Source organism: Maylandia zebra, linkage group LG8 (assembly GCF_041146795.1).
Source record: "Maylandia zebra isolate NMK-2024a linkage group LG8, Mzebra_GT3a, whole genome shotgun sequence".
Taxonomy (NCBI): Eukaryota; Metazoa; Chordata; class Actinopteri; order Cichliformes; family Cichlidae; genus Maylandia; species Maylandia zebra.
The window spans coordinates 22,148,169-22,170,771 of record NC_135174.1 but is presented as its reverse complement, the minus strand read 5'-3'; the positions used below and the strand labels follow the sequence as shown (position 1 = coordinate 22,170,771).

The window sequence follows — 22,603 nt, the reverse complement described above, 5'->3', positions numbered from 1 at the left end:
TACTTGAATGGTAGGGTCAGAATTTGGTGTAAAAATTGGATCCATCCTAATTTGTACTTATAGTTCAGGCTGGTGTTGGTGTAGTGTGCAGTTTGGCACACTTTTGGGGGCTTTAATACCAATTAAGCATTGTTTAAATACCAAAGAATACCCCACGTCCATCCCTTTGACCTCAGTGTTGCCTTATTCTGATGGCCGCTTCCAGCAGGATAACATGTCATGTCAGAAAGCTTTGATCATATCAAACTGACTTCTTGAACATGACAGCGAGTTCACTGTACTCAAGCCTCCAGTCACCAGAATCGTCATAGATGTGCAGCAGCTGTGTGATGCTGTCATGTCAATATGGACCAAAATCTAAGAGGAATGTTTGCCACAAAGGACAGGAATCCATCTGTACTAACGTGGTGTAAAGCGACAGATGAGTGCATCGTATTGACATCGGCTTGTGTTGAAGCACTCGGTGAAAGTCCTCGCGACAATAAATGACTCTAAAGACAAACCAGTGCTGAAATAGTATTTTTATTAAATACTTTCAAGATCCAAGTTTGAAGAATAACAAAGCTATGATGAAGACCAACTAACACTCAGACAAACACTTGATAGTCGTCAATTCATGGTTGTATTTCATTGTACATCATGATCATGCAAAAAAACTCCAGCATCCATGTGAAGGCTGGGGAGAAAGCGCAGCCCAATATTATATCATTACAACGCAGGGAAAACATCGAGGGCCTCATACCAAGCTACGGCTCCTGAATCTATTTTTTTTCTTTAAATTTTGCTTTTTTTTCAAATATTTTTCATGTCACCTATTAAACATTCTGGATGGAGGAAATTCATATTTCAAAAGATGCAAATATCATATATTAACACTAGCTCCATCCGTATTCCGGTAGGTACATGGTAGAAATGTGTAACTGAAACATGCATATAACTAGGTCTTCCCGCTCTGCTTCGTGACATGTGTAGGTCCCAAAAACCTGCACGCCCACACCAGAACTTTCTCAAAACTCCTCCCGACTGAGCAGGCACGATTTAAAACCACCAAGGGTAGATTAGATAAATAAATAATTTAGTCCTGATCAATATCTATCATTTCATTTCGTCTTTACTGCTTCCCTCTTTCCCCCTTTTTTTTTTTTTTTTTTAAATTCCTGTGTGCGAGGGACAGTGCAGAACTCCAGCTTGGCAGATCGGCAAATTACCAAAACGACAAAGTTAACAGCAACAACAACGAAAGAACTCAAACCAGTAACACGGAAACAACAGACAGAGAGAGAGAGAGGTACAAATAAACATCTCAAGAGCAGAGTCTGAACACAGAGGGAGGGGGAGGCGGGCACCTTGCAGGTTGGGGGGTGGGGACGGTTTCGGATACAACTGTCGCACATGGATGGAGACGATTAAGCAGCACGGCGAGGGCGGCGCCGATGGTTGCAGCAGCGGTGTGGATATGTTACACAGTTTAAAAACACCACCAGGCGTGCGCGTGTGCATAATATGATATGAAAAGATGGCTCACAGCATTGTGGGATCAGGACTAACGACACTATTATGAAGGTCTTCATATCTAAATATGCATCTATTAGGCTGAATTTGGGGGGAGGGGTGCTCAAACTACTTTTCAACCTGTTATTTTTCTTTTATTTTTATTCCCCGTCTCGAAAAAAAAAAAAAAAACCCAAACAAAAAACAGTCGTACGGCCATGGATCTAAAGCTGGTAGCCTACACAACCGTGTGTATTCATGTTTGTCGTGATCGGTTGGAGAATTTAAATTACAGGGGAAGACAAAACCCAACAACAAATGTTGCTCCTAATCTACTCGGGGAGGTCACAGAGGTCATGGGGTGATTCCCACTGCCCAAGTGCACAGGATGAGTGTCTCTTAGATACATGTACATATATTACACTTTTCTACATATATCTATACATACACTGTATTTACACAGTGATTATAAACAAACCAGGGCCTTGCAGAAAGCAGAGAAACAGCGTGGGAGGGAAGGTTAAAAAAGAAACTGGTTAAAAGAGAGAAGAGAGGCGGGAAGGGATTAATGAGGGAGAGGTGGCAGCAGCAGCCCACTCTCTCCCTCCACTGCATATAGACATAACAGAACCTGCTAGCAGCTAAGGTTAGCTTTAAATTTGCACAATAAAAATCCCTCATTTTTAAAAACCAAAAAACAACAAAAACTCAGCTGCTTTAAAAAGGAGCCAGAAAACATAATGAAGCGAAAAGGCTCCGGTTATTCACAGGAACGCAAAAGGGATCAGGACGCTAAAAATGCAACAGAACACATACCACCCCCCCACCCCCACAATAACACAGTTTCCGTTCTGGTGAAAAAACAAACAAACAAACAAACAAACAAAATAATAATTAAACAAGCACACAAACACATAAAAAGCCTAAAGTTCTACACTTTGGTGCGTCATGTTTTTGATATCAAGTTTCTCTGGTCATCGACTGTCTGACTGAGCCAACCTGATTTGTTTTTCCCTCTTAAATTCAGTGGGGGAAATAACAAACTAAAAATCTCCCTACATCTTAACAGCAACAGTCCAGGTAGTGAGCAGTTTCTACCCAGTAATCCCTAATGTGACCAAAATCTCAGCTGCTAACTTGACACTCCTCCCTGTTCCTCCGTTATTAGATAGTGAATATAAATGCTTGGTTGGGTTTTGGTGGTTTTTCTGGTACATCTAGTCATAATTTACACAGTATATTCATAACTCATACTCATAAACTGTCACAAGTTCAACTGTAAATTCTCTGCTCCCCCAGGACGTCTCATCTCGCGCGGGCAGAAAAAAGATGGCTGCCAGGGGAGGGACAGAGGGCAAAGACGCGCCCTCCAATCAGGCGCCAGATGCATGCATCATCCCATGGGGGCGGAGTCTTGTGTTCAGCCAGCCCCCAGCAGGTCAAAGGAGGGACAGGATTGGTTGGTATCGTGGAGAGGGATGCGATCTCGCCCGGCCGGGCTCCTGGCACTAGCCAATCCACGCAGAGGACGGACCTCTTAAACACGCTCGCTGAAAAAACACTGCCCCCCAAAACACACACTCCAGTAGACTGGAGGCTCAGGACCACTGGGAGGGGAGGGGAGAGGAGAGAGGATAGGTTGGTACCACAGCTGGAATCATCAGAATGTAAACAGTTCCAAGAATAGTTTGAGTTTATTGCTGGTTCTTATTTTTGTTGTTTCACTAAGTTTGTGTTTTTCTTACAACATCACAGTCAGTGCTGCTCCAGGACTATGACTGAAATGAACCAATCACATTTTTGCAACCTAGGGATGGCAGGTGTGTCTTCAACGCTTTCTGCCAGAAAGGCTTTTCTTTAACTTAAGTTCTTACTCCTGTCAAAGCATCTGATTTACTGATAACCATCTTCGGCTAAATCTAACCCAGATTTCTCTTCTTTTTGCTTAAATTTGCCATTTTGGTGGCGCAGCAGTTATCACTGTTGCCTCACAGCAGACAGTCCTGTGTTTGGACCTTGATAGGGCGTGGAGTTAGACTGGAGGCTTGTGCTACTTTGTGCTAGTTTTCTCCAGGAGCTTCAGCTTTTCCTGTCACTGCCCATCTGTGGCCAGATTCTTGATCTCAAGAGTTTGGCCACAGATGGGCAGGAAAATGGCCACAGATAACGGTTGATGATTAAAAAAATAAAAATTCGAATAATAGTCCAACAAGCCCTTCCATCATCCATCATCATCACTTCCTTTTTTCCTATCTTCCTTCCCAATTCTTCCCAAAACTTCATTTCTACCTTCTTTTCATCTTTCATCCCTATCAGTTTTCCTTCTTTCCTTCCCTTCTAACCTTTTCTCCTTTCCTTCCATCCCATAACACCAAACCAAGCCTTATTTAAGCCAGTTGAAATAGTCCATGAAGCACCATTAATTTGAAGTTGAGGAAACAACACCAACCTGGTGATATCAGATACACTAAATAAAGTCACATTAGGGAAAAACAATACAAGATTAAAATGATCAAGGGTCCAGGGGTAGTTTTAGGGGGCATTTTTGGTCTGCCTGCAGCAGAGATTCCCAGCTGGATGTGACTAATGGGATGTCTCAACATTACTAAAAATGTTAAAAAATATATATATTTTAAATATTTAAAACTGTCTCCTGTGGACTATTTAGACTTTTCTGTAACTGATCATGTTTAACCCAGTAATGCAGAAACAAAAAAAAAACTCTTGTGAGGACTAAGGATGTGTACCTGATCACTGTAGTGGTGCAGCAGGCGCTCCAGAGCAGTGGAAGTGGACGTTAAGCCACTTGCCATCGCGGCGATGCCACACTCTGGTCTCCTCTGATTGGCTGGAACGGGGGCGGCCGGTGGAATCCACGAACTGTGTGAGCCGGATGTAGGCGATGCACGCGGCGTCCTCGCCGATCAGGTGCACGTGTGGGTTGAGCAGGGTGGTATGCACGGGCTTGCTGTTTTTGCTCAACACTGCACAAAGTAGAAGATATGTCCATGGTCAGCAGCGACCTCCAAGCATGACAAATGAGCTGCAGTTCCTTCAATCCATAATCGGGTCGTACCTGAAGTTTCCTCACGTTAAAAGGTGAAACAACCATATTTAAGCCAGGCATAAATATGGTTTACGTAAACTGTAAATATTAAGGGCTTGGCTCACTGAAACTATTCAAGTCACTTCAGTGGACCTCTCGTCTTTTTATGTTACAGAATGCCATTTATGTGTATGTCAGTTTTCTGTGTTGATGTGATGCAACAGTCCATGAATGCACCATGCTAACAAAGCTTAGCCCTTCACCTTCTCACGCATACATGATTTCAGTGTGGCTGTGTTCATATTTCACTTACAGTCTATGGATCACAGCCCTCACTGGATACAGAGACACCACAGGATTAACTCACACTGACGGCCAAGCAAAGATACTCTTTGACTCTTTGACATTCACTGGGAACAATTCAGCTATTACTGGAAGAACATCTCGTCCCATAAACTGTGCAGTTAGCAGACTTGCCAGCTTTACCTGTAGGAGCCTACAGTGTACCTCACTACATGCTTTAATGCCTGGTACTAATACTGTATAGTGTATTCTTCTGTTATTTGTTTGTTTGCTTGATTTAAAAAAAGAAAAAAGAAAAAAAAAAAGGCTGAAATGTGTTGGTCAAGTAATACTACAAGAGTTGTCGTAGCTTTGAATTCTTGAGATCATTGTTCTTTTTTTTAAATGCACTTTTATTTAGAATTTATTTTTTCATATTTAAATCCTTAAAATAAATATTTTAAAAACACAATCACAACCATTTTTGACAGATACTCGTCTTAACTAAGGGCTGAACACTAGTTCAGGCTGTGGATTGACAGAAAAATGAGGGACAGGATGTGTACCATCATCACGGTTACATTTTCCTGCTTAAATCAGGAATCTTGACCTTCAAAATTCAACAATTTCCCTTTTATTTATTGGACATAATTCTGTTTACAACTAACTTGAAAGAGCCACCAAAGCTGTATGAGCGGAGCTTATTTTCTTTAAATAATGAAATGATGATGAGTTGCAGTTATAAATATTCCAATAGTGGAGTTTATCCACACTGCCAACTATTCTTGCTATTTCCTAACTTGCCTGGTATTTCAAACCCCTTAAAATAAACGGTATATTATGCAAGTAAAGAAGAAGACTCACAGTTTTCAAAGTAGAATTTGTGAAAGTCCATGCCCTCCACCAGGTTTCCCAGAGCCTCTGGTTCGAAAGAGGTGAGTCCAGGATCGCAAATCCTCCTGAACATGAAAAAAACGAAAACAAGATGAGCCTGTTACCAAATTGCACTCGTTTTCACTCACAGAAAGCATCTGCTGCTTTTCACTTTTACACACAGTTGTACTCACGTGTAGGCATCGAAATCTCCATTGTTGATTGCTTCAATCAGCTGCTCCGTAATCTTGATGATCTCCTGTTTACGAGCTGCAGACAGAACAAGAGACAGAAAGAGGCAAACAGATGGCAGCTGGTGAGATGCCAGTTGGAAGGTGAGACAATAACAGTGTGGTGGGTTTCTGCACAATGACATTTTGTCTCATCGCTTCAGCTCCTGCCTTCCTTTACGCGCTCTTCCTCTGTGGCTACGGCTCAAGTCCCCTCTTTAACCTGGTCGCCCGGATCCAAAAGCTGCCTCGTCACCGGAGCTCGACCCCCATCGCTGTCTCTCGCTCAGCTTCTCGCCTTTGCTACGACACAACAACTGACTGAACACGACTCTCCGCTGTGAGCACACACTGCCAACCAAACAGAAGCAACAACTCTGCTAGTAGAGATCACAGCCTTCCTCACTCGAGGCCCACTTAGCTTTCTCCTGCTATGACCAACTGTTAGATGCACAAGTGAGCAAACTTGCCAGACTTTGATGGTTTTATTCCCTCAGCTATTCCATGAACTGATTAACAGTATCAGTCTGATCAACTTCAATCCCTTTCCTCTTTAAGTTTCTTTATATGTTCTTAGTTAACATCTGTTCCACACCAAACAAGCCATGAACCTACAAGTTTACCATTTATTTATGCAAGTTGCTATTCAGTGTAAAGTGCCTCACACACTTTTAAAGTAACAGTAAAACCAAATGAAGAGATTACACGTGGTACAACCCTCCTCTCCACAAAATCAATCAAGCGATATTTTCTTGTAGTCAACAAATTCTATGAAAAACACTAAAACCAGCAATAAACCGAGAGCACTGCATTTTATTCTGTGCCTTAAGAGCTCTACTGATTTCTAAACACATCAGTGAACCACACTGATGGGCCAGACGACATGCTTGGTTATTAAAATCAGCATGAGCGCTACAGCTTATCTTGACTCACGTAGTTGTTAAGTTGTTCCTTCTACTTTTAAGATGAAAAGCAGAAACAATACAGACACTCCAACGAAGTTTTATTTCATTACTCGGAGCACTTAAACAAATATCAACGGTTTCTAGTAAATAATTGCTAAACATCCTTTCACCTGCATTGTCAGGATTACTGCTACTATACAGTATTACAGTATTATCTAGGTCATTTTATGTTAGTAGTTCATAAAAACTGTGTTGCATGCCCCACTTCAGGGAAAAAAAAAAAATTCACACCTCAAAAACCACAATTTCTGTTACTAATGATGTAAAAAGTGAAATAAAGATCAGCATGACAGACACTTGGGAAATTCACATTTATTTTTGCTGTGAAAATTAAAATCATATTCATTCATTCATCTTATTCATTTTCCATGTTTTTCTCATCTATGGTGCACCCACATAATTTGAAAATCACTGCCATATCTAATGGCTGCCTATTACGATTTCAGGGATTATTACTAAGAAATTGTAGTTTAATAATACAAGTTGCTATAAAAGTTCTTGCCATCTACTACTGGTGTAAATTATCTGGCATGTTTCTATACATGTGACGTTAAAGACAGCTTTCTGACGCGATTCACTGAATTAAGGGGGCATTAATGTCTTTTTTCCCCCCACCTGACAAGTTGTATCATTACTTCAATAATAAGGCATGAACACACCTTTAATCACACACACCATCTGGCTGCCTGAAATACTCAGAAGGGCAACAAAACCAGAATAACCTCTTTTTCTTTCAGCTGCTCCCTTTAGGCGTCACCACAGCAGATTAACTGCCTCCATCTCACACTATGGTTAAAGTTAAACCAGCTCTCTGCTTGTATTCCTTCACTACATCCATGAAACCCCCTGCAGCTTCCTCTTTACCTTCTTCCTTCCATTCTCCAATATAGCCACCATCACTCTTCTGCACATGCCCAATCCATTTCAGGCTCGCCTCTCTAACTTCATTTCCAAACAGCTCATCCCGAGCTGTCCCTCTGACGTCCTCATTTCTAATCCTGTCCATTCTAGTCACTCGCAATGAAAATCTTAGCATATTCAGCTCTGCCTCCTCTCTTTTTGTTAGCGTCACCCTCTCCAAGCCACACATTATAGCAGGTCTCACTATCAACTTTGGAAATCTTCTCTTTTAGTCTTGCTGTCATCGTTTTGTTGCAAATCAGGCTTTACTTCGGATTTTTGATCTGGGTGTTTAAGCTCATCGGCCTTCACTACTTCAACATGGAACTTAAATCAAGACAAGTTAACTGTAAAGAAGCAAAACTGGCGACCAGACAATTTATTTAGAACCAGCTTTAAAAAATAAATAAATAAATAAATAAATACTCAAAAAAAAACCACTAACACACTCAAGGAATGCAGAGTTTCAGCGAGCAGCAGGTAACAGTGAGGCGCTGGCAGGGAAAACCGAGTTAGTCAGTTAGTGCGGATGTGTTCTTACTCTGCTTAGTGTTGCTTTTAGCAGCGACAGTGTTGCTCCCTAGTGGAGCGGCAGGTATGGATGACTGTGAGAATTCAGACTCGGGGTAGGAGCTGTTGCCTGTGCTGTTCCATGCAATGCGCTTTACGTCATGCGGTGGAACTGAAACACACAAGGGGTGGTCAACAAACAAAAACATGTGGATGGACAACAGACAAAAATGACAGAAATATGATCATTTACACATAACGCGCACACATTTAGCTCATGCAGGGAAAAAAAGGTTGATGAAGGTGATGTGGGTTAGTACATTTGGTAGAATAAGAAAGAAACAGCTAACATTGCGTTTATGACAGACATGCAGATGGGTGACATGAGGACAGGGTGGTAGCTGGAAGCCAGATCAGTGCCGCTCTGATCGTGATGCTGTGCGATGTGGAAGTCAGTTAAATGCCTGCTCTGCTCACATCTACTCTACTCATAACGCTAATACACATTAACATTAAGCCTCCTCTGATGAACTGGAGCACTGAGCAAAGAGACGATCGAAGCCATTGTTTGTTATTTGCTCAAGTTATGCCTGTGGAGAAACTTAGCATGTTCAGGAAGGAAGGCAGGAGTGGAAAATGCACACAGGAAAGAAGTTAGAAGAGGAGGAGGAGGAGGAAGGGAGAGGGGGAGAGATTAGATTGTACTTTAGTGCAAGTTTGCCTTGCAAAAGCAGGAGGATGAAGAGAAGAGGTCAACAGACTAGAGGAAAGATGATAGAGAAAATTTGATTGGTGAAGAATGGTGTATTAAGAGAAATGGAAAAGAAATTAGAAGATAAAAATACACACAAAAAAAAAAAAAAAGAGTACAGGAAGACTGAGAAAGTGTGAGGACGTGACGCTCTATGGCGTGCAAGGTTCCATTGAAGTCAGACAGGCTGCAAGGTCTGTGAGACTGGGCGACTACTTTAGGACGATCAGCCGCAAGGTAAGCAAGACTTCCTCCAGATGGAGCCGTCACATTAGGAGGACAAGGGGATAGATGTAGCCATCACCAAAAAAGAAACGCGCGCGCGCACACACACACACACACACACACACACTTCAGGGTTCCCACAGTGGCCCCGATGACAATAAAAATCTGTGTTTTTGAAATGACTTTCCACTATTAGAGTTAACATGAGAAGAAAAGAAACATAAGACAAGGTCTGTTATTTTTTAAAAGTTTGATCAGAGCACAGTGATGTTAAAGGGGACCGTGATGCTTTTCCTCATTTTCTGTCTGTTACAATAGTGGATGCTCATGTTAAACAAAGTGTCATATAGCCAGAATAAATTATACGTTTTTTCCTACTCTTGGTTCTAGATGATATCAAAAACATAATTAAAACGGTCGTCTGATGCACCCGTCCCCACCGTCCACTGTTCAAAACCTTCTGTTTGCAAGGGGCAGCCAATCAGAAAGAAGTTAGCGTAAAGAAGGGGGGTTGAAATGAACTATTGATCACACAAAACAACATTAGTAGAGTCAAAGCATTAAAAACAAGATCGTGTTAAAGGAGCATAACAGGTTCCCCTTAAAGTGTCCATTAGAAGAAGTTACACAAGATCTGTGTTGCCTTGCTCTCACACAGCGAGCAAGAATGGAGAGCAGGAAGTGTGTCAGCAGTCAGTGTGCTTAAAAAAACCCAAACAAATAGCATGTTTGTCATAACTGCTGAAAGATTATTCCAGTTTATTACAACTTAATTTCAATAAGACTGCATATAAACTAACTGCTCATATCTGGAAATGCAGTGGCACTGTTGAGGTGAAATCCAATAGGCCAAAAACACAATTGACCGATTACCCAAGATGTAAAGCAGTGACTTAGTGATTTGGTGGTTTTCGAAGAGAACATGATGCTGATCGTGTGGTCACAGTCAGAAGACTTCGCTTGAAGCACTTATAATCTGCCCGTTTACTGTTTTTAAAATGACTGAAGCAGTTTGGGATCATCTTGACAGAGTAGAGCAAAAGGGAGGAAAACTCTTTTGTGCATTTGTGGGTACGGTGAATGAAAGATTAATTAATTATTAATTATCTGAATACTGAAACGTCTCAATGGAAACCTGAGTCCAAGAAATAGTTTTGCTACTGGGGAAATAAAGATTTGTCATTTAATTCAATGACTTGTTTCTACTGGAATCTGTCATTTGTCAATGTGCAGCAAATGCTACTGAAAATAATAGTTTTCAGAGCAAGGTAGTGCTGTCGTGTCCCCATGATCCTGTTGAAAAACTGATTATTTAAGCCGTGTTACACAGCATTAATTGGAAAGCCGTTGCTACAAGATGGCCAAATGGTGTCGTTATGCTAAAACTACCAAACTAAGATAAAAAATGCAATAAACTGGAATTAACCTACAGAAATTTGTAAAAGCCAAACAAAGGTGAATCATTTCAAAAATCTAAAACCAGTGGGAACCCTAAAAGAAAGAAAAAAAAAAAAAAGCTTGGTGGATCAGAGTGAGGGTGGGGGCTCAGAGATGTAAGACGTTATTTTTGGTGACTACAGAAAGCCAGGGTGGGAGTGAGGGAGGGGGGTTGGGGGGGGGTGTTATGTCCTGGCCAGAGGCGCCCGTATAGCTTTCCGGTTGCCATGGATAAACTTACTGGCAGGTGAGCTTTGAGGTGAGGGCAGAAGTGGGGGCATCTCCTCTGTAGCGCTGCCCTGACTCAGCGCCGTACTGTCCGCTAGAACACACATACAAAACGCAGCCAGACACACAATAAATACACACATACACACACAACAGACACAGTCAAAAGTGTGACAGACACGCGTCGTATCTCAGCACACCTGCCAGTCAGTACAGTCCAAAAATAAATAAATAAAAAAACTCACTAAATGGGAGACAGAAAGAGAGAACAGGATAAAGGGAATAAAACACTGGAGTACCTTTCCTACCTTTCATTTCCTCCTCGTCGTTGGTGGCATTGCTTTCTGTTGATCCCTGAGATGCAGAGGAAAGAGACAGACACATGCTGAAATCAAACGCTGCCAGGATCCGGCAGGATCGAGCCCATCAGGTGCGTGTGATGCTCTGCGTCGGGCTTTCAGACAGAAATAAAAACAACAAAACACAAAACATACATCTCACCTTGACGCCATCGGGAGCATTGTGCACCACTGTGCTCTGAGATTCCTGCGATACAGAACAAAACAGTTAGTCCAAAATATTGTCCTCAAAGAGTGCCTCTCAACTGGATTTAAAGTGGGCCCCTTTATCTTTTACCTCAGCCAAAACTTAAACATCTTCACAACAGCTAGTGGATCCAAAACTTTCAAGAGTGCCCGTGGCAATGGAGAGGAGACACTTATTTTGGGCTGTAACTAATGAATGTCTCGTCTATAAAACGCCAGAAAAGAGTTTGTAATTTCCCCAAACGCTAGTCACACACTAACATCTTCAGATGTTTGTTTGGTCTAAACACAGAGATGCTCTCAGAGAAGACGAAACACAGGGGAATCATTTGCTGAGAGCTCACTCAATCAATTAATAGCCTCATCATTTCTGGTCTGTTATCATTTATCAGATTTTACTGGAACTACACCGAGATAATGAGAGCATACAGCGTTATTGTTTTACAAAACACAGTTAGGAGAATTAAATGCATTAGCTGCAGTTTTCTGTTTTATGTGTGAAAGTATCATAAATATTACTTTGAAAAAAAAAAAAGACGCAGATTCTGTTAGCTTTTAAATAACCTCAAAACAGACACCTGATACTTGACCCGAGACTTCACAGAGCAAAGAAAATGTGGCCACAGTCCCACAAGCACTGGGTCAAAGAGTTAACGTCCCATTTTAAACTGGAACAGTTTAAATACAACGCCCGAGGCTGCACCCAGAAGTACCACGAGATCTGGCAACTGTTTCTGTCCCATTTCAGGATGGAGCTTCTTTCCTTTCACCACACAGTCCGTCCTTCTGTTTGTTTTCAATTCTGCTCATATAACCAATAAATGCATAAATTACTTTACGGAAGGAGTTTTGTACTTTTGAGTCCTGAGTGCGAATCCATAAATAAAAAGCTTAACTATTATTACTCAGTTTAAAATATTTAAAAAATACATAATTACAAACCCTCGAGAATGAGAAGCTGCTCAGATTTTGCTCAGTTAAACGGGTAATATTTCATGATAATTGCTGCAGGTTAACAGTAGGTTGATTGGCTCCGTGTAGTTTTACCGTGTATGCATTACATAACTGGGGAACTGCTCTTTGAGCTGATCATCAGTTTCTCTATTAGACGGTTTTTTAAACATAATATTTGTGTCTTTGGGGACCTGTACCTCCAGTTGAGAAGCACTACCAAACCAACCCGACAGTGTTATCCAACCACAACACTACAAGATGTAATTTAATGCATGCTAGTAAAAGCTTCTCAAAACCACAGCATGCTAGTGCTGGATTGGAGCACAATGGTCAAGTTTTTCACTACAATGAGGATGTCAATGGGGATGTTATGAATGGTGCGAGGTTAGAATGACAAAGAACAGCTGGCTAAAATATGTAATGACAAAGAAAGATGTTAGGATGGGAAAAAGATAAGAAAGTAGCCGATTGAGGATTATATAGAGATATAAACATGGGGGCCATTACATAGGACTGAATTGTACTCTGATATTAACAGGTGGAGGTCTCCAAACGGGGTCTCGACAACTTTACGAGCTGCCACTTTAGGGGCACACAGTCCTGCAAACAAGGTCATGCTCCTGTGGCTGACAGGGTGCACATGTGCACCTGTTTAGATTTTTTTTAAACTAAATTTAAATAATTTCCAAAAGTGTTTCACCTAAATCAGGAGCACACGTGCACCACGGTTGGTAAGCTTATTGGGACAGGGGATGTTACAGAGCAAGATCTCCTGGGTGGTAGATGAAGGATGACAAGCAGATGATGGAGGATGAGGCCCAATGGGTTACTATGCAACTACTGAGGGGACAGGGGGGATTAAGAGGCAGGGCTGACACTGCGGCGGCCTACTGTACCATCTGTGCGTTCGTTGCCATGTTGGTGTCTTTCAGGGCATTGATGGCGCTCACTATACTGTTCTTACTGTTGTTGGTAGAAGGCTGGGACGAGAACGCAAACACTCAAAGTGAACACATACGTCACACACACATAGAGAAAGATGCATTAGAATTGAAACACGCCTTTCAGGAAACGGGGCTAATGTTGGTGGAAGCTCCCGGGCTATTGAGAGCTAACAGGGTAAATGAGAGGGTGAGTGCCACAGAATGGCCTCTAGATCATCCCTTTTACTGCCTCACTAACTCTCTATGCCGCTCCCACTTAACTACACAGAGTGACCCCTGGGGCAGAAAAGAAAAAGAGGAGTGGGGAGCGAGATGCTTAATAGCAGCAGAGGCTGATGGAGATTGCTGGGAAACAGAGCAGCAGACATTTGACTGAAACTGACTAAAGGTGAAAGAATAAAACCAGCATTACGGAACTAATATTTATAAATTATGAGTGAAAACGTTGGTTTAAAAAAAAAAAAAAAAAAAAAAAAAAAAAAAAGGTTAAAAACTTGTGGAAAGGACTGCAGGATTATGGGATCTAAAAACACGCCATAGAAAGAAACTCCTCTGCAGATATAAAACAAGGCCAATGTGAAAACGAAAAAAAAACAAACAACAACCTTAAAATGAATAATAACTACTGCACAACAAAAGATATTCATTGAAATAATAGGAGGAAAAGTGCGCAAAAGAAAGACTGTGAAAGACAGAAAAAGAACAGAAGGCAGAAAATCGAGGTCAGCTGACAGAGGAGAGATAGGACACCATGTAGCAGAACAAAAGAGGGCAGAGAGGTGATGAAGAGAACCTTACCTTAGCAGAATCTGACTTCTTGTTGAGTAAACTTTTGCATGCTGTGGAAAAAAGGAGGATAGAAGGGGAGAGAAACAGGTAGAAAAGTTAAGATTTACTGATGATGATAGTTCGTTCGTACCTCTAACCTACGTTACATCTATGAATCCCCAACACCTCAGTCACTGTGACAAAGTAAGCTTAGATGTTTCCAAAGCACAACATGCATTTAATGGATTTCTCGGGCATTTTACGCCCCTTGGCTGTACAGGCTGCTACACTCTGCAAAACCCATTCACATCATAATCCATTCATTGCCATCTGGGGATATAAGAGAAACCTGAGAGCAAAGTAAACTTCCTCAGTCCATTTCCTGCCTGGAAGACCCCAGCAGATCTAGAAAGAGAATGATGGCCAGACTCAAACTGCCGCCAGGACTGACAGTGATGAGCTAGGTTAATGTAAATCATTGATTTCCTTTAAGGGCTCCAGTCACTTTTCCTCTCAGTCTAACGCTCTCAACTCTCTCTTGCTTGCTTTTCTCTTGTTTTTCTACCAACACACACAGGTTCCAAAAATCTTATCTTGAGTTTCTTACCTTCCAATAGGAAATTGGAGAGGGATAGAGGGGGAGGGAAGAGGGGGGAGGGTTGTAAGAGAGGGCTTAGTATTTCAATACATGAGAGGAGAGATAAGGGGCACAGCATTTACAGCAGCAAACAATATCAAGTGAAAACTCATGCTCCCTAATCTTGGCTGTTGCATTGATAGCAGCTTATACTTTGGCCTGGCCATGCAGCATCCAAAGGAAAAAAAATTAAAAAAAAATTAAAGTTTAATTTCCAGTTTTCATTTTCATTCAAAAACTAGATAAAGGACAGCTGATTGTTCACAGTGCAAACATCTGCTCTTCATTTGGCTACATCTTCTATCAAGCAGTCACCAGGGTGCTAATGTGACAGCATGGGACTACCACGTTCACATGCTCTCTAGCACAAATTTAACATGGCAAGATGGGTAGAGGTCAAGGTGACCCACAGGAGGAGGGCTTCACCACTCGAGCAAGATTCTAGCTCGGTGATGAGAAAGGAAAAATGTGTTAGAAAGCATCTGAAGGTGTGTCTCCCGAGAACATTTTGTAGGAATTAACCACACAGGACACCCACATGCGAAAGGCAGCAAGGCAAAAACCGAATTAGAAACACAGAGAGATGCTTCAAACTCACACTTCTGTCACATTCTGCTATAATGCCATTAAAAGGAAACATCATGAGCAAACGGCCAAGCCTTGCCTCAGAAATACTCAGAAGTGCAAGGAAGCAGTTATAGGTTTGCAGTGATGAGTGACATCATCAGAGGACCAAAAGCCAAAAGCCAAGAAAAAGAAAATAAAAAACAAAAATCTTGATTATGGATGACTTAAAAGGAGGAGAGATGAGGAGTCCAATCTGGAGTGATGATGTCACACATATTTACAGAAACTTACAAAACAGGCAACTTGGTCCAGTCTCAGTGAAGGAGCCCGCATTCGGAGGGCTTTAGCTGACAATTAAAGCACCACAGGCACCCCGAATCTCAGCGCACCAATCACACATCCTAGGATTAACACCCGCCTCCCCTTAGGTGTCTCAGGTGAAGTTATCTCCCCATAAACATTTTACCTTTATCCTGCCTACAAACAGATCCTATGGAGAAGTGTATAGACACTGCAGAGCAAAAAAGATCCTCCATTCTAAAAAGGGAGACAGAGAATCCAGTCTGCTCTACATTGCTTCTAATGTACTCAATCCATGGAGCCACCATTGGAATCGCCGACCTTCACCACCCATCTCCACCGGGCAGGATGAGAGGAAAATCTGATTTTAATACTTTCAAAACAATCCCTCGATCTAATGTGGCAGACTTGCTGCCACATTAGCTTGTGGGGTTCCTGTCTCAAGGGGGAACTTTGCTTTGAAAGTACTAAAACAGACCTTAAGAGGGGGAGTTGAGACGTGGGATGCCTTTAACCTCAAGTGATTCATCAGGAAGAAACGGTGATGTTTTCAACAGTAGCGGCACTGAAGTCAGCACTCCCATCCTCCGTCTCAGTTATTCTCCCCTCTAGCTCCTCAACATCCAACTTTCTTCCTTTGTCCCATCAAACCCAGGTCTGACGATGGCAGCACGCCAACCCAGCTCTTGCCGGCCCCCTGCAATGTGAGTTCCCGCCCCCAGGATACATGCCCCTCCTCATCCCCTGCCCCAGTCCGCCCTGTGCGAGCACAGAGACGTAAGGGGTCAGCTGGAGGTCAGGATGGAGCTTGCTGGAAGTGACGCCATAACTAAGTGAAGATGAAATGTGGGTTACGAGGTCACGATTGAATGGCGCTGATGTGTGAATGTAAAAAGCACTTTTTAGTGCAGGCTGACGTAAACTCAAGTGAAGCTTATTTACATGATTGCTACACAATACCCCTAAATGAGAAAAATCTGTGAGGGGATGCATGCTTGTGGGTGTGTATGTTGATGAGGATGCTTGCAAAGGCTGCATGCAGGATTTGGGGGATGGTGATGAGGGCCAACCCTGTCCCATGAAAGAAAATAGTTGTGTATGTAAAGAGGAAGTGGATGGGCGTGTCTCTGGGACGTACCTTCCTGAGCCAGTGAGGCCGTGGAGGAGGCGGCAGCAGCAGAGTTGGTATGCTGCCGGCCCACTATTGGATAGAAATGCTACAGTTGGGAGGGGCTAAGGAAATTATGCAGGTCGATCTCATGCTGTTCAGTCATGGGCCGAGAAAGCTACAGGGGGTGCTGGCTATAGCCCAGATGCATCTTAGACTTTGATACAAACGGGCCAAAGCAAAGACGTGCACCCCTGTGGATTCCTAGGCCCAGGGTTGAAATCATTAGCCATCGACTGACCAATTACTTAAAGGCTGAGAACAAGGCTTCAACGAAAACAAGTCACTCTCAGCAGGCTGAGATAAAAAACACAGAATCTTAATAGTCACCTGGTTTTATAACACCACACTTTCCCCCAAACATTAAAAAAGAAAAATCTCATTAAAGTCTAGGCTTCGTTCTCTCAAACATGCTCCATGGGCAGCAGAAAAGAGGGACACATACGCGCGCGCACACACATACACACAGGGAGAGATACATTAGCACAGACAAGGACATAACTGGCACCCACATATAATCTGGAACAGATTATGACAGAATATCACATTTTAGGCTGCTAACATACATGATAATGCACTCATAATAATTCAGTAATACAATATTTCTATCATATCACAAAGAAGCTTCGTGTTTCAGTTCAGTTTAATGTTGTAAGCAAGCAAACTCCTGGGCGCACACAAAAACATTGTTATTTTGAGAATGAGTGGGTGAGCGTGCGTGTGTGGTGGGGGGGTTAAAAAAGGTGCAGAGGACTCTATCCACTTTCCTTCCTCCACTCCCTCTGCATGTGCTGCGTGGGAGGCTGAGGGCGAAGGGCACACCCACCTGAGAAGTTTCTGGACACCAGCATGGTGGTGAGAATGGCTCCCTGGAGAAGGAGGAGGAGAGGAAGGAGAAGAGAGAAGTGAGGGGAGGTATAATGAGAGCATGGCGTTTTTCTTTATTTACTTAATGTTGTCTGTAAAACTCTGCCTAATGTTTAAAATAAAAAAAAATAAAAAAAACCTTGTATGCTGTCTGGGGAGATGCACCTTTAACTGTACATTCTCACATCTCAAAGCCCTATATTCCTCTATGCAAATTAATTTAAATGATGTGGCAAAACAAAATAGCTGATACTTGAGGCATGAGTTTGCATCAGTGGCAGTGAATGCAAACTACAGTAACTGGAGCTGGTTGACATTTAAAATGTTTCCAATAGAGGGGGAAAAAAAAAGCAGAGGTTCTCAAAAGTGAAATGTTCATACGCAGCAATTTAGAAGATCAAAGACTTTGGCAGACATGTGATCTCAGAGTTTGGCTGATAGTTTCGATGGTTGATATCAACCCCTCAAAGCAGCATAATTTACAAACCGAAACATTTTAAACCTCGCAATCCAAAATATATGTCGAAATGATATAATAGACAGGGCAGGTTTCAACAGCTTCACAGCAAATGACAATGAATGAGATGCACAGCACAGCGAGTTAAAATATTTTCAATAGTCTCCAAAAACAGACGCATAGAGTGAACTCGAGCTTTCCAACACTATTGCATTGTTACATTTTAGAAATAATCGTCCAAACACAAGTTTCCTTATTTTTGTGCTACGTTTCTATGCTCACACAATAACTAACTCATGAAATGTCACGCACAATAACACCCATATCACAACTACATTGCACAATTATCTAAGATACACAACAATATCTGTGTAGCTTAACATATAATACACCAAACAAGGGATTAGTTACTTATTCACTGCACTGTTGTATTGTTGTGTCTTGTTATTATTATTCAATTCAGTTCAGTTAATCAGTTATATCATCTTTCTCTGCCATGTGCCCCATTCGAGCCATGAAATGCTGACAGATCAAAGTGGAATGATGAATATTTTAAGAGCACCTACATCTTTTAATAAAAGTGTTGACTGATAGATCACATCTCCCAAGAGGAAGATGGTATACTTCCACGCTGATATTTTGTCCCAGCCCTTTAAAACCACAGGATAAAAAAAAGTAACCAATCAAGGCTGGTTTAAAGCCTGAGAAGCCTACCTTGAGTTTTCGGCGAGCATTGAACTTGCGGAGACATTCGACTGTTTCCTGTCTGTGCATCATGGACGCCACTGTAGAACGGTGCTGCAAGGGGACAAAAATGGAACAAAATAAGTCAACAGATTCTCAGGGCAAGTATGAATCCGAGTTATAGTTATGTGACGGCTTTAATATGGTAAATCCCTAGGTTTTTCCATAATGTACTCTGTGGTCATTTAGGTGAATACTTACGCAGATCCATGGGTGTTTGAGAGCCTGTTCAGCAGTGATTCTTTTGGCTGGGTTAATTGTCAACATCTGGTTAATCAGGTTCTTTGCCTCTGGGGTCACCGTGTCCCACTCTGGAGACGGGAACTGAGGAAATAGGAGAAACAAGTGATACGTCAGTTGTGAGAGATTTCTGGTCAGCTGATCAAGTGGGTTTCTAGCAGATCCATGCCATATGGAAACCAGTGCTTGAGTTAACTCCTTAAAATAGGGAAGATTATGGAGGGGGTTTTAAAACTCAAATCCCTGCAAACAGGCTGAAAAGTGACTTCATTATTCATCGACTGAGAGAGGAGAATACCCCTTCTCTGACTCTCACACACTCTCTCTCACACACACACACACCCCTCTGCAATGCGTCAGGAAGGCCCTGATAGGATCAATAGCTTTGGACCACATCTCAATTGGACACTATTAAATGTTCGAAAACTGCTTAGCAAACCCCTGCACTGCACCCATCACACCTAACACACACACACACACACACACACTTACATCGTATGCCCCAGCTTTGATCTGCTGATAGAGTTTATGTTGATCTTCGTCCCAGAATGGTGGATATCCCACTAACAAGATATAGAGAATAACACCTGACAGGAAACAAAGAGGTGAGAAGTGATTCAGCAAGATCATGTTACAATACCATTTACCGTGGGCAGCAAAGAATAAAATCAAGACAAGGAAATGCAACAGTAAGAAAGGGAAAACTTAGTTATTGCAACACTTTATGAGCACAATGAAGTCACCTCTCTGAGAGAGGCTGCAAGATCATCATGCTTTTTTTTATGATTCCCATTAACCCCTACGAAAACAGTTTTACTTTTAAATGATACTTAAAAGCTGTTGAATAGGTTCATTCGACCCAAGGCACACACAGGTGTCAAAACTCACCACAGGCCCATATGTCCACAGGCTTGCCATAAGGGTCCTTCCGCAGGACCTCAGGGGAGAGATAGCCAGGAGTGCCTGCAAACCCTGCCCAACAGATAAATCAGAAGATACAATTAACTTTTATTAAACTCCCGGTAAAGGCTACTTTCATGCCGTTATATAAACAGCTTAAATTATAGCGACCCGTATGCAGGGCCAGATTATGATAGTGTAGAGTCACTAGCAAATACTCATTAATCATTTCATCCCTGCCACAGAGTCAGCCAAGTGCTGGCAGCTTGGCTGTTAGCCAAGACACAATGACCTAAGCATGACCTGGAAAGTGGCAGTGAGCCTCTTAATCAATGCTCCTGCAAATATTCTGTGGCTTCAAAGCAGCAGATGTGAAACTATGTGGCTTGCTGTATGAAAGAGGGCCTGTTCAGCAGTGATTCATGCCCGGTGTAGGAACTATCAAGTGCTAAACACCCAGATAGAATAACAGATCAGGTAAAGGACCTGCTCATTTGATATGCGTGTTTGTGTCACTGTTTTTGTTTTCTTACCAAACCAAGCCTGCTGGTCCCCCTGCACTTCAATAGCAAGTCCAAAGTCTGCCAGCTTCACTGCGGCTCCCTTCATCTTACTGGCCAACAACAAGTTCTCAGGCTGAGACACACACACACACACACACACACACACACACACACACACACACACACACACACACACACACACACAGCAAAGCAGAGATCAAGACAGTGAGAGACAGGCAGTTAAAGGCACTCTTCAGTAAAGCCTTTCCTCAGAAATATTTATATTTGATGTGTTTGACACAGCATGTGGGGGTGGGATAAAGGTGTGAGAGCGTGATGGAGAGACAGAGGATAAGTAGTTGAGAATCTCCCCAACACCTTATATGGGCATGGGTCCGTAGCCATGGAAACCACTCTGGAATCATTTAGGTAGAGCTGCAGACTGCATGCTAAATGGAAAGTGTACTTAGCGCGAGGCGGCGTGTGTGGCAGTTGTAAATGGCCGTTGTTTGGGCAGCGGGACATAAAGGGCTGCAGTAAAAAGCCCACTCAGGATAAAAGGCCAACAAATCAGACAGGCAGCGCTCGAGGTTATTCTCTGACATAGTGTGCACACGTACAAAAGCCGCCCACATGTGTCTCAGACATCCCTTGAGATAGCGGGTTTTTTTCCCTACCCCCCTGCCCCTCACTTCGTAGTTTCAAATTCAGTACATATATTATTAACATCTCATCAACTTAAACTGGGTTAAACGTAAAACTGCAGGCAACAGAGAAGCCATCCTCATCCTCTACTCTTTACATCTCAACCCATCAGCAATTTGGGACAAATCAAATCTCCTGACGCTTGAAGGGTGGTGTGATGTCACGCTCGTCTATGCCTCCGCCCAAACACAGCCCCCTCACGAGTGAGCTTGTGCACGTATGAGCTCTTGAGTCCTTGCCATAGGTGAGACGAACCCTTCCACGTGATCATGACTCAACATCTCTGTGCTCAACACGAACATACATCATGTGATTATGCACGCGCAGACACAAAAACACACACAGTCCCGGTCAAGGACAGGCAGGATGACAGATCTGACAACAGACAGAGGAGGGCGGGGGCAGTAGACGGCAGTAGAGCAAAAATTGCGGAGAGGGAGAGGAAGAGAGATGGAGCAACTGAGAGCCATCTGTATGTTGCCATGGCCACGAGCAGAGGTGTGTGTGTGTGTACATGTGTAAGAGTGTGGTTGTCATGGAAACGGGCAGCCACTCACCTTGAGGTCTCTGTGCACAATATCATGCTGGTGGATATGATTGACACTCTCCAAGATCTGACTAATGCAGTGACTACGGAGAGAGAAGAGGGGACAGAGGGAGAGAGTGAGACGTGTCAGTCACCACCCTTCATTGGAAAAAGAAAAAAAAAACACCACACATTTACCCCACATGACTCGCCTGCCAGGCAGAAAAAAAAAAAAAAGGATGCATGGTATTGCCATCATTAGAGAGAGAGAAAAAAAAAAAAAAAAAAAAAAAAAAAAAAAAAAGAACACGCCCCCAACAACGAGACATCGTTCTTGATCACTGTGACAACTGGCAACATGAAACTGGAGCTGTCGCACAAATGGATTACATATTTTCCAGAGATAGACAAAAAAAAATAAGTTCAGACAACCTGCAGCGTTTCCCACAGAAATAGATTCTATTTGTGGCATGTAGTGTGTGTGCTCCACTGCAAGTATTTTAATTGCCCAGTCCCTCGTGACAAATACGAAACAGCATTCAGCGTTGTATTCATTGCCTCTTCAGTTAACCTCTTGTCCCAAGAACCAACTCCACTGCATCAGACAGCACTGGAAACTGTGCTCCTTGCTTTGCTGCACAGCCCTAGTCACATCTGCGTAACAGCAGAGCCAGCGCTCCACCTGCTGCAGGTTCTGGTTGAAGTAGCTCTCTAGCTTGCGACTGATCTCCAGAGCAGAATAAGGACTACAGTCAGCTGAAGTCCATTTGACCATTGGGCAGCTGAATGATTCAGCCCGGCGGCAGTCCTATTTTACATGCACGTTTGTGAGACAAAAAA

The 22,603-nt window shown here is 42.6% G+C and overlaps 1 protein-coding gene across 14 annotated transcripts in view; it reads right to left on the bottom strand.

Moving 5' to 3' along the window:
* Positions 1–506: 506 nt before the first annotated feature.
* LOC101474026 (calcium/calmodulin-dependent protein kinase type II subunit gamma) overlaps positions 507–22,603 on the bottom strand; it is a 41,173-nt gene continuing 19,076 nt past the window's right edge. The window contains exons 6-23 of one of the 14 annotated variants that reach the window (XM_004556604.6): positions 21,795–21,867; positions 20,563–20,665; positions 20,018–20,101; positions 19,622–19,716; positions 19,091–19,213; positions 18,860–18,943; positions 17,648–17,690; positions 16,792–16,854; positions 14,180–14,220; positions 13,334–13,417; positions 11,440–11,484; positions 11,238–11,292; positions 10,952–11,032; positions 8,329–8,469; positions 5,887–5,962; positions 5,684–5,778; positions 4,239–4,475; positions 507–3,098 (exon numbers count right to left, since the gene is read on the bottom strand). In XM_004556604.6, the coding sequence (XP_004556661.3) occupies positions 4,243–4,475; positions 5,684–5,778; positions 5,887–5,962; positions 8,329–8,469; positions 10,952–11,032; positions 11,238–11,292; positions 11,440–11,484; positions 13,334–13,417; positions 14,180–14,220; positions 16,792–16,854; positions 17,648–17,690; positions 18,860–18,943; positions 19,091–19,213; positions 19,622–19,716; positions 20,018–20,101; positions 20,563–20,665; positions 21,795–21,867 (1,519 nt within the window). In that variant the 3' untranslated portion in view covers positions 507–3,098; positions 4,239–4,242. The remainder of the gene's footprint in view (positions 3,099–4,238; positions 4,476–5,683; positions 5,779–5,886; positions 5,963–8,328; positions 8,470–10,951; positions 11,033–11,237; positions 11,293–11,439; positions 11,485–13,333; positions 13,418–14,179; positions 14,221–16,791; positions 16,855–17,647; positions 17,691–18,859; positions 18,944–19,090; positions 19,214–19,621; positions 19,717–20,017; positions 20,102–20,562; positions 20,666–21,794; positions 21,868–22,603) is intronic. The other 13 variants (XM_004556605.6, XM_004556608.6, XM_004556607.6 and 10 more) reach the window with 13 other exon arrangements.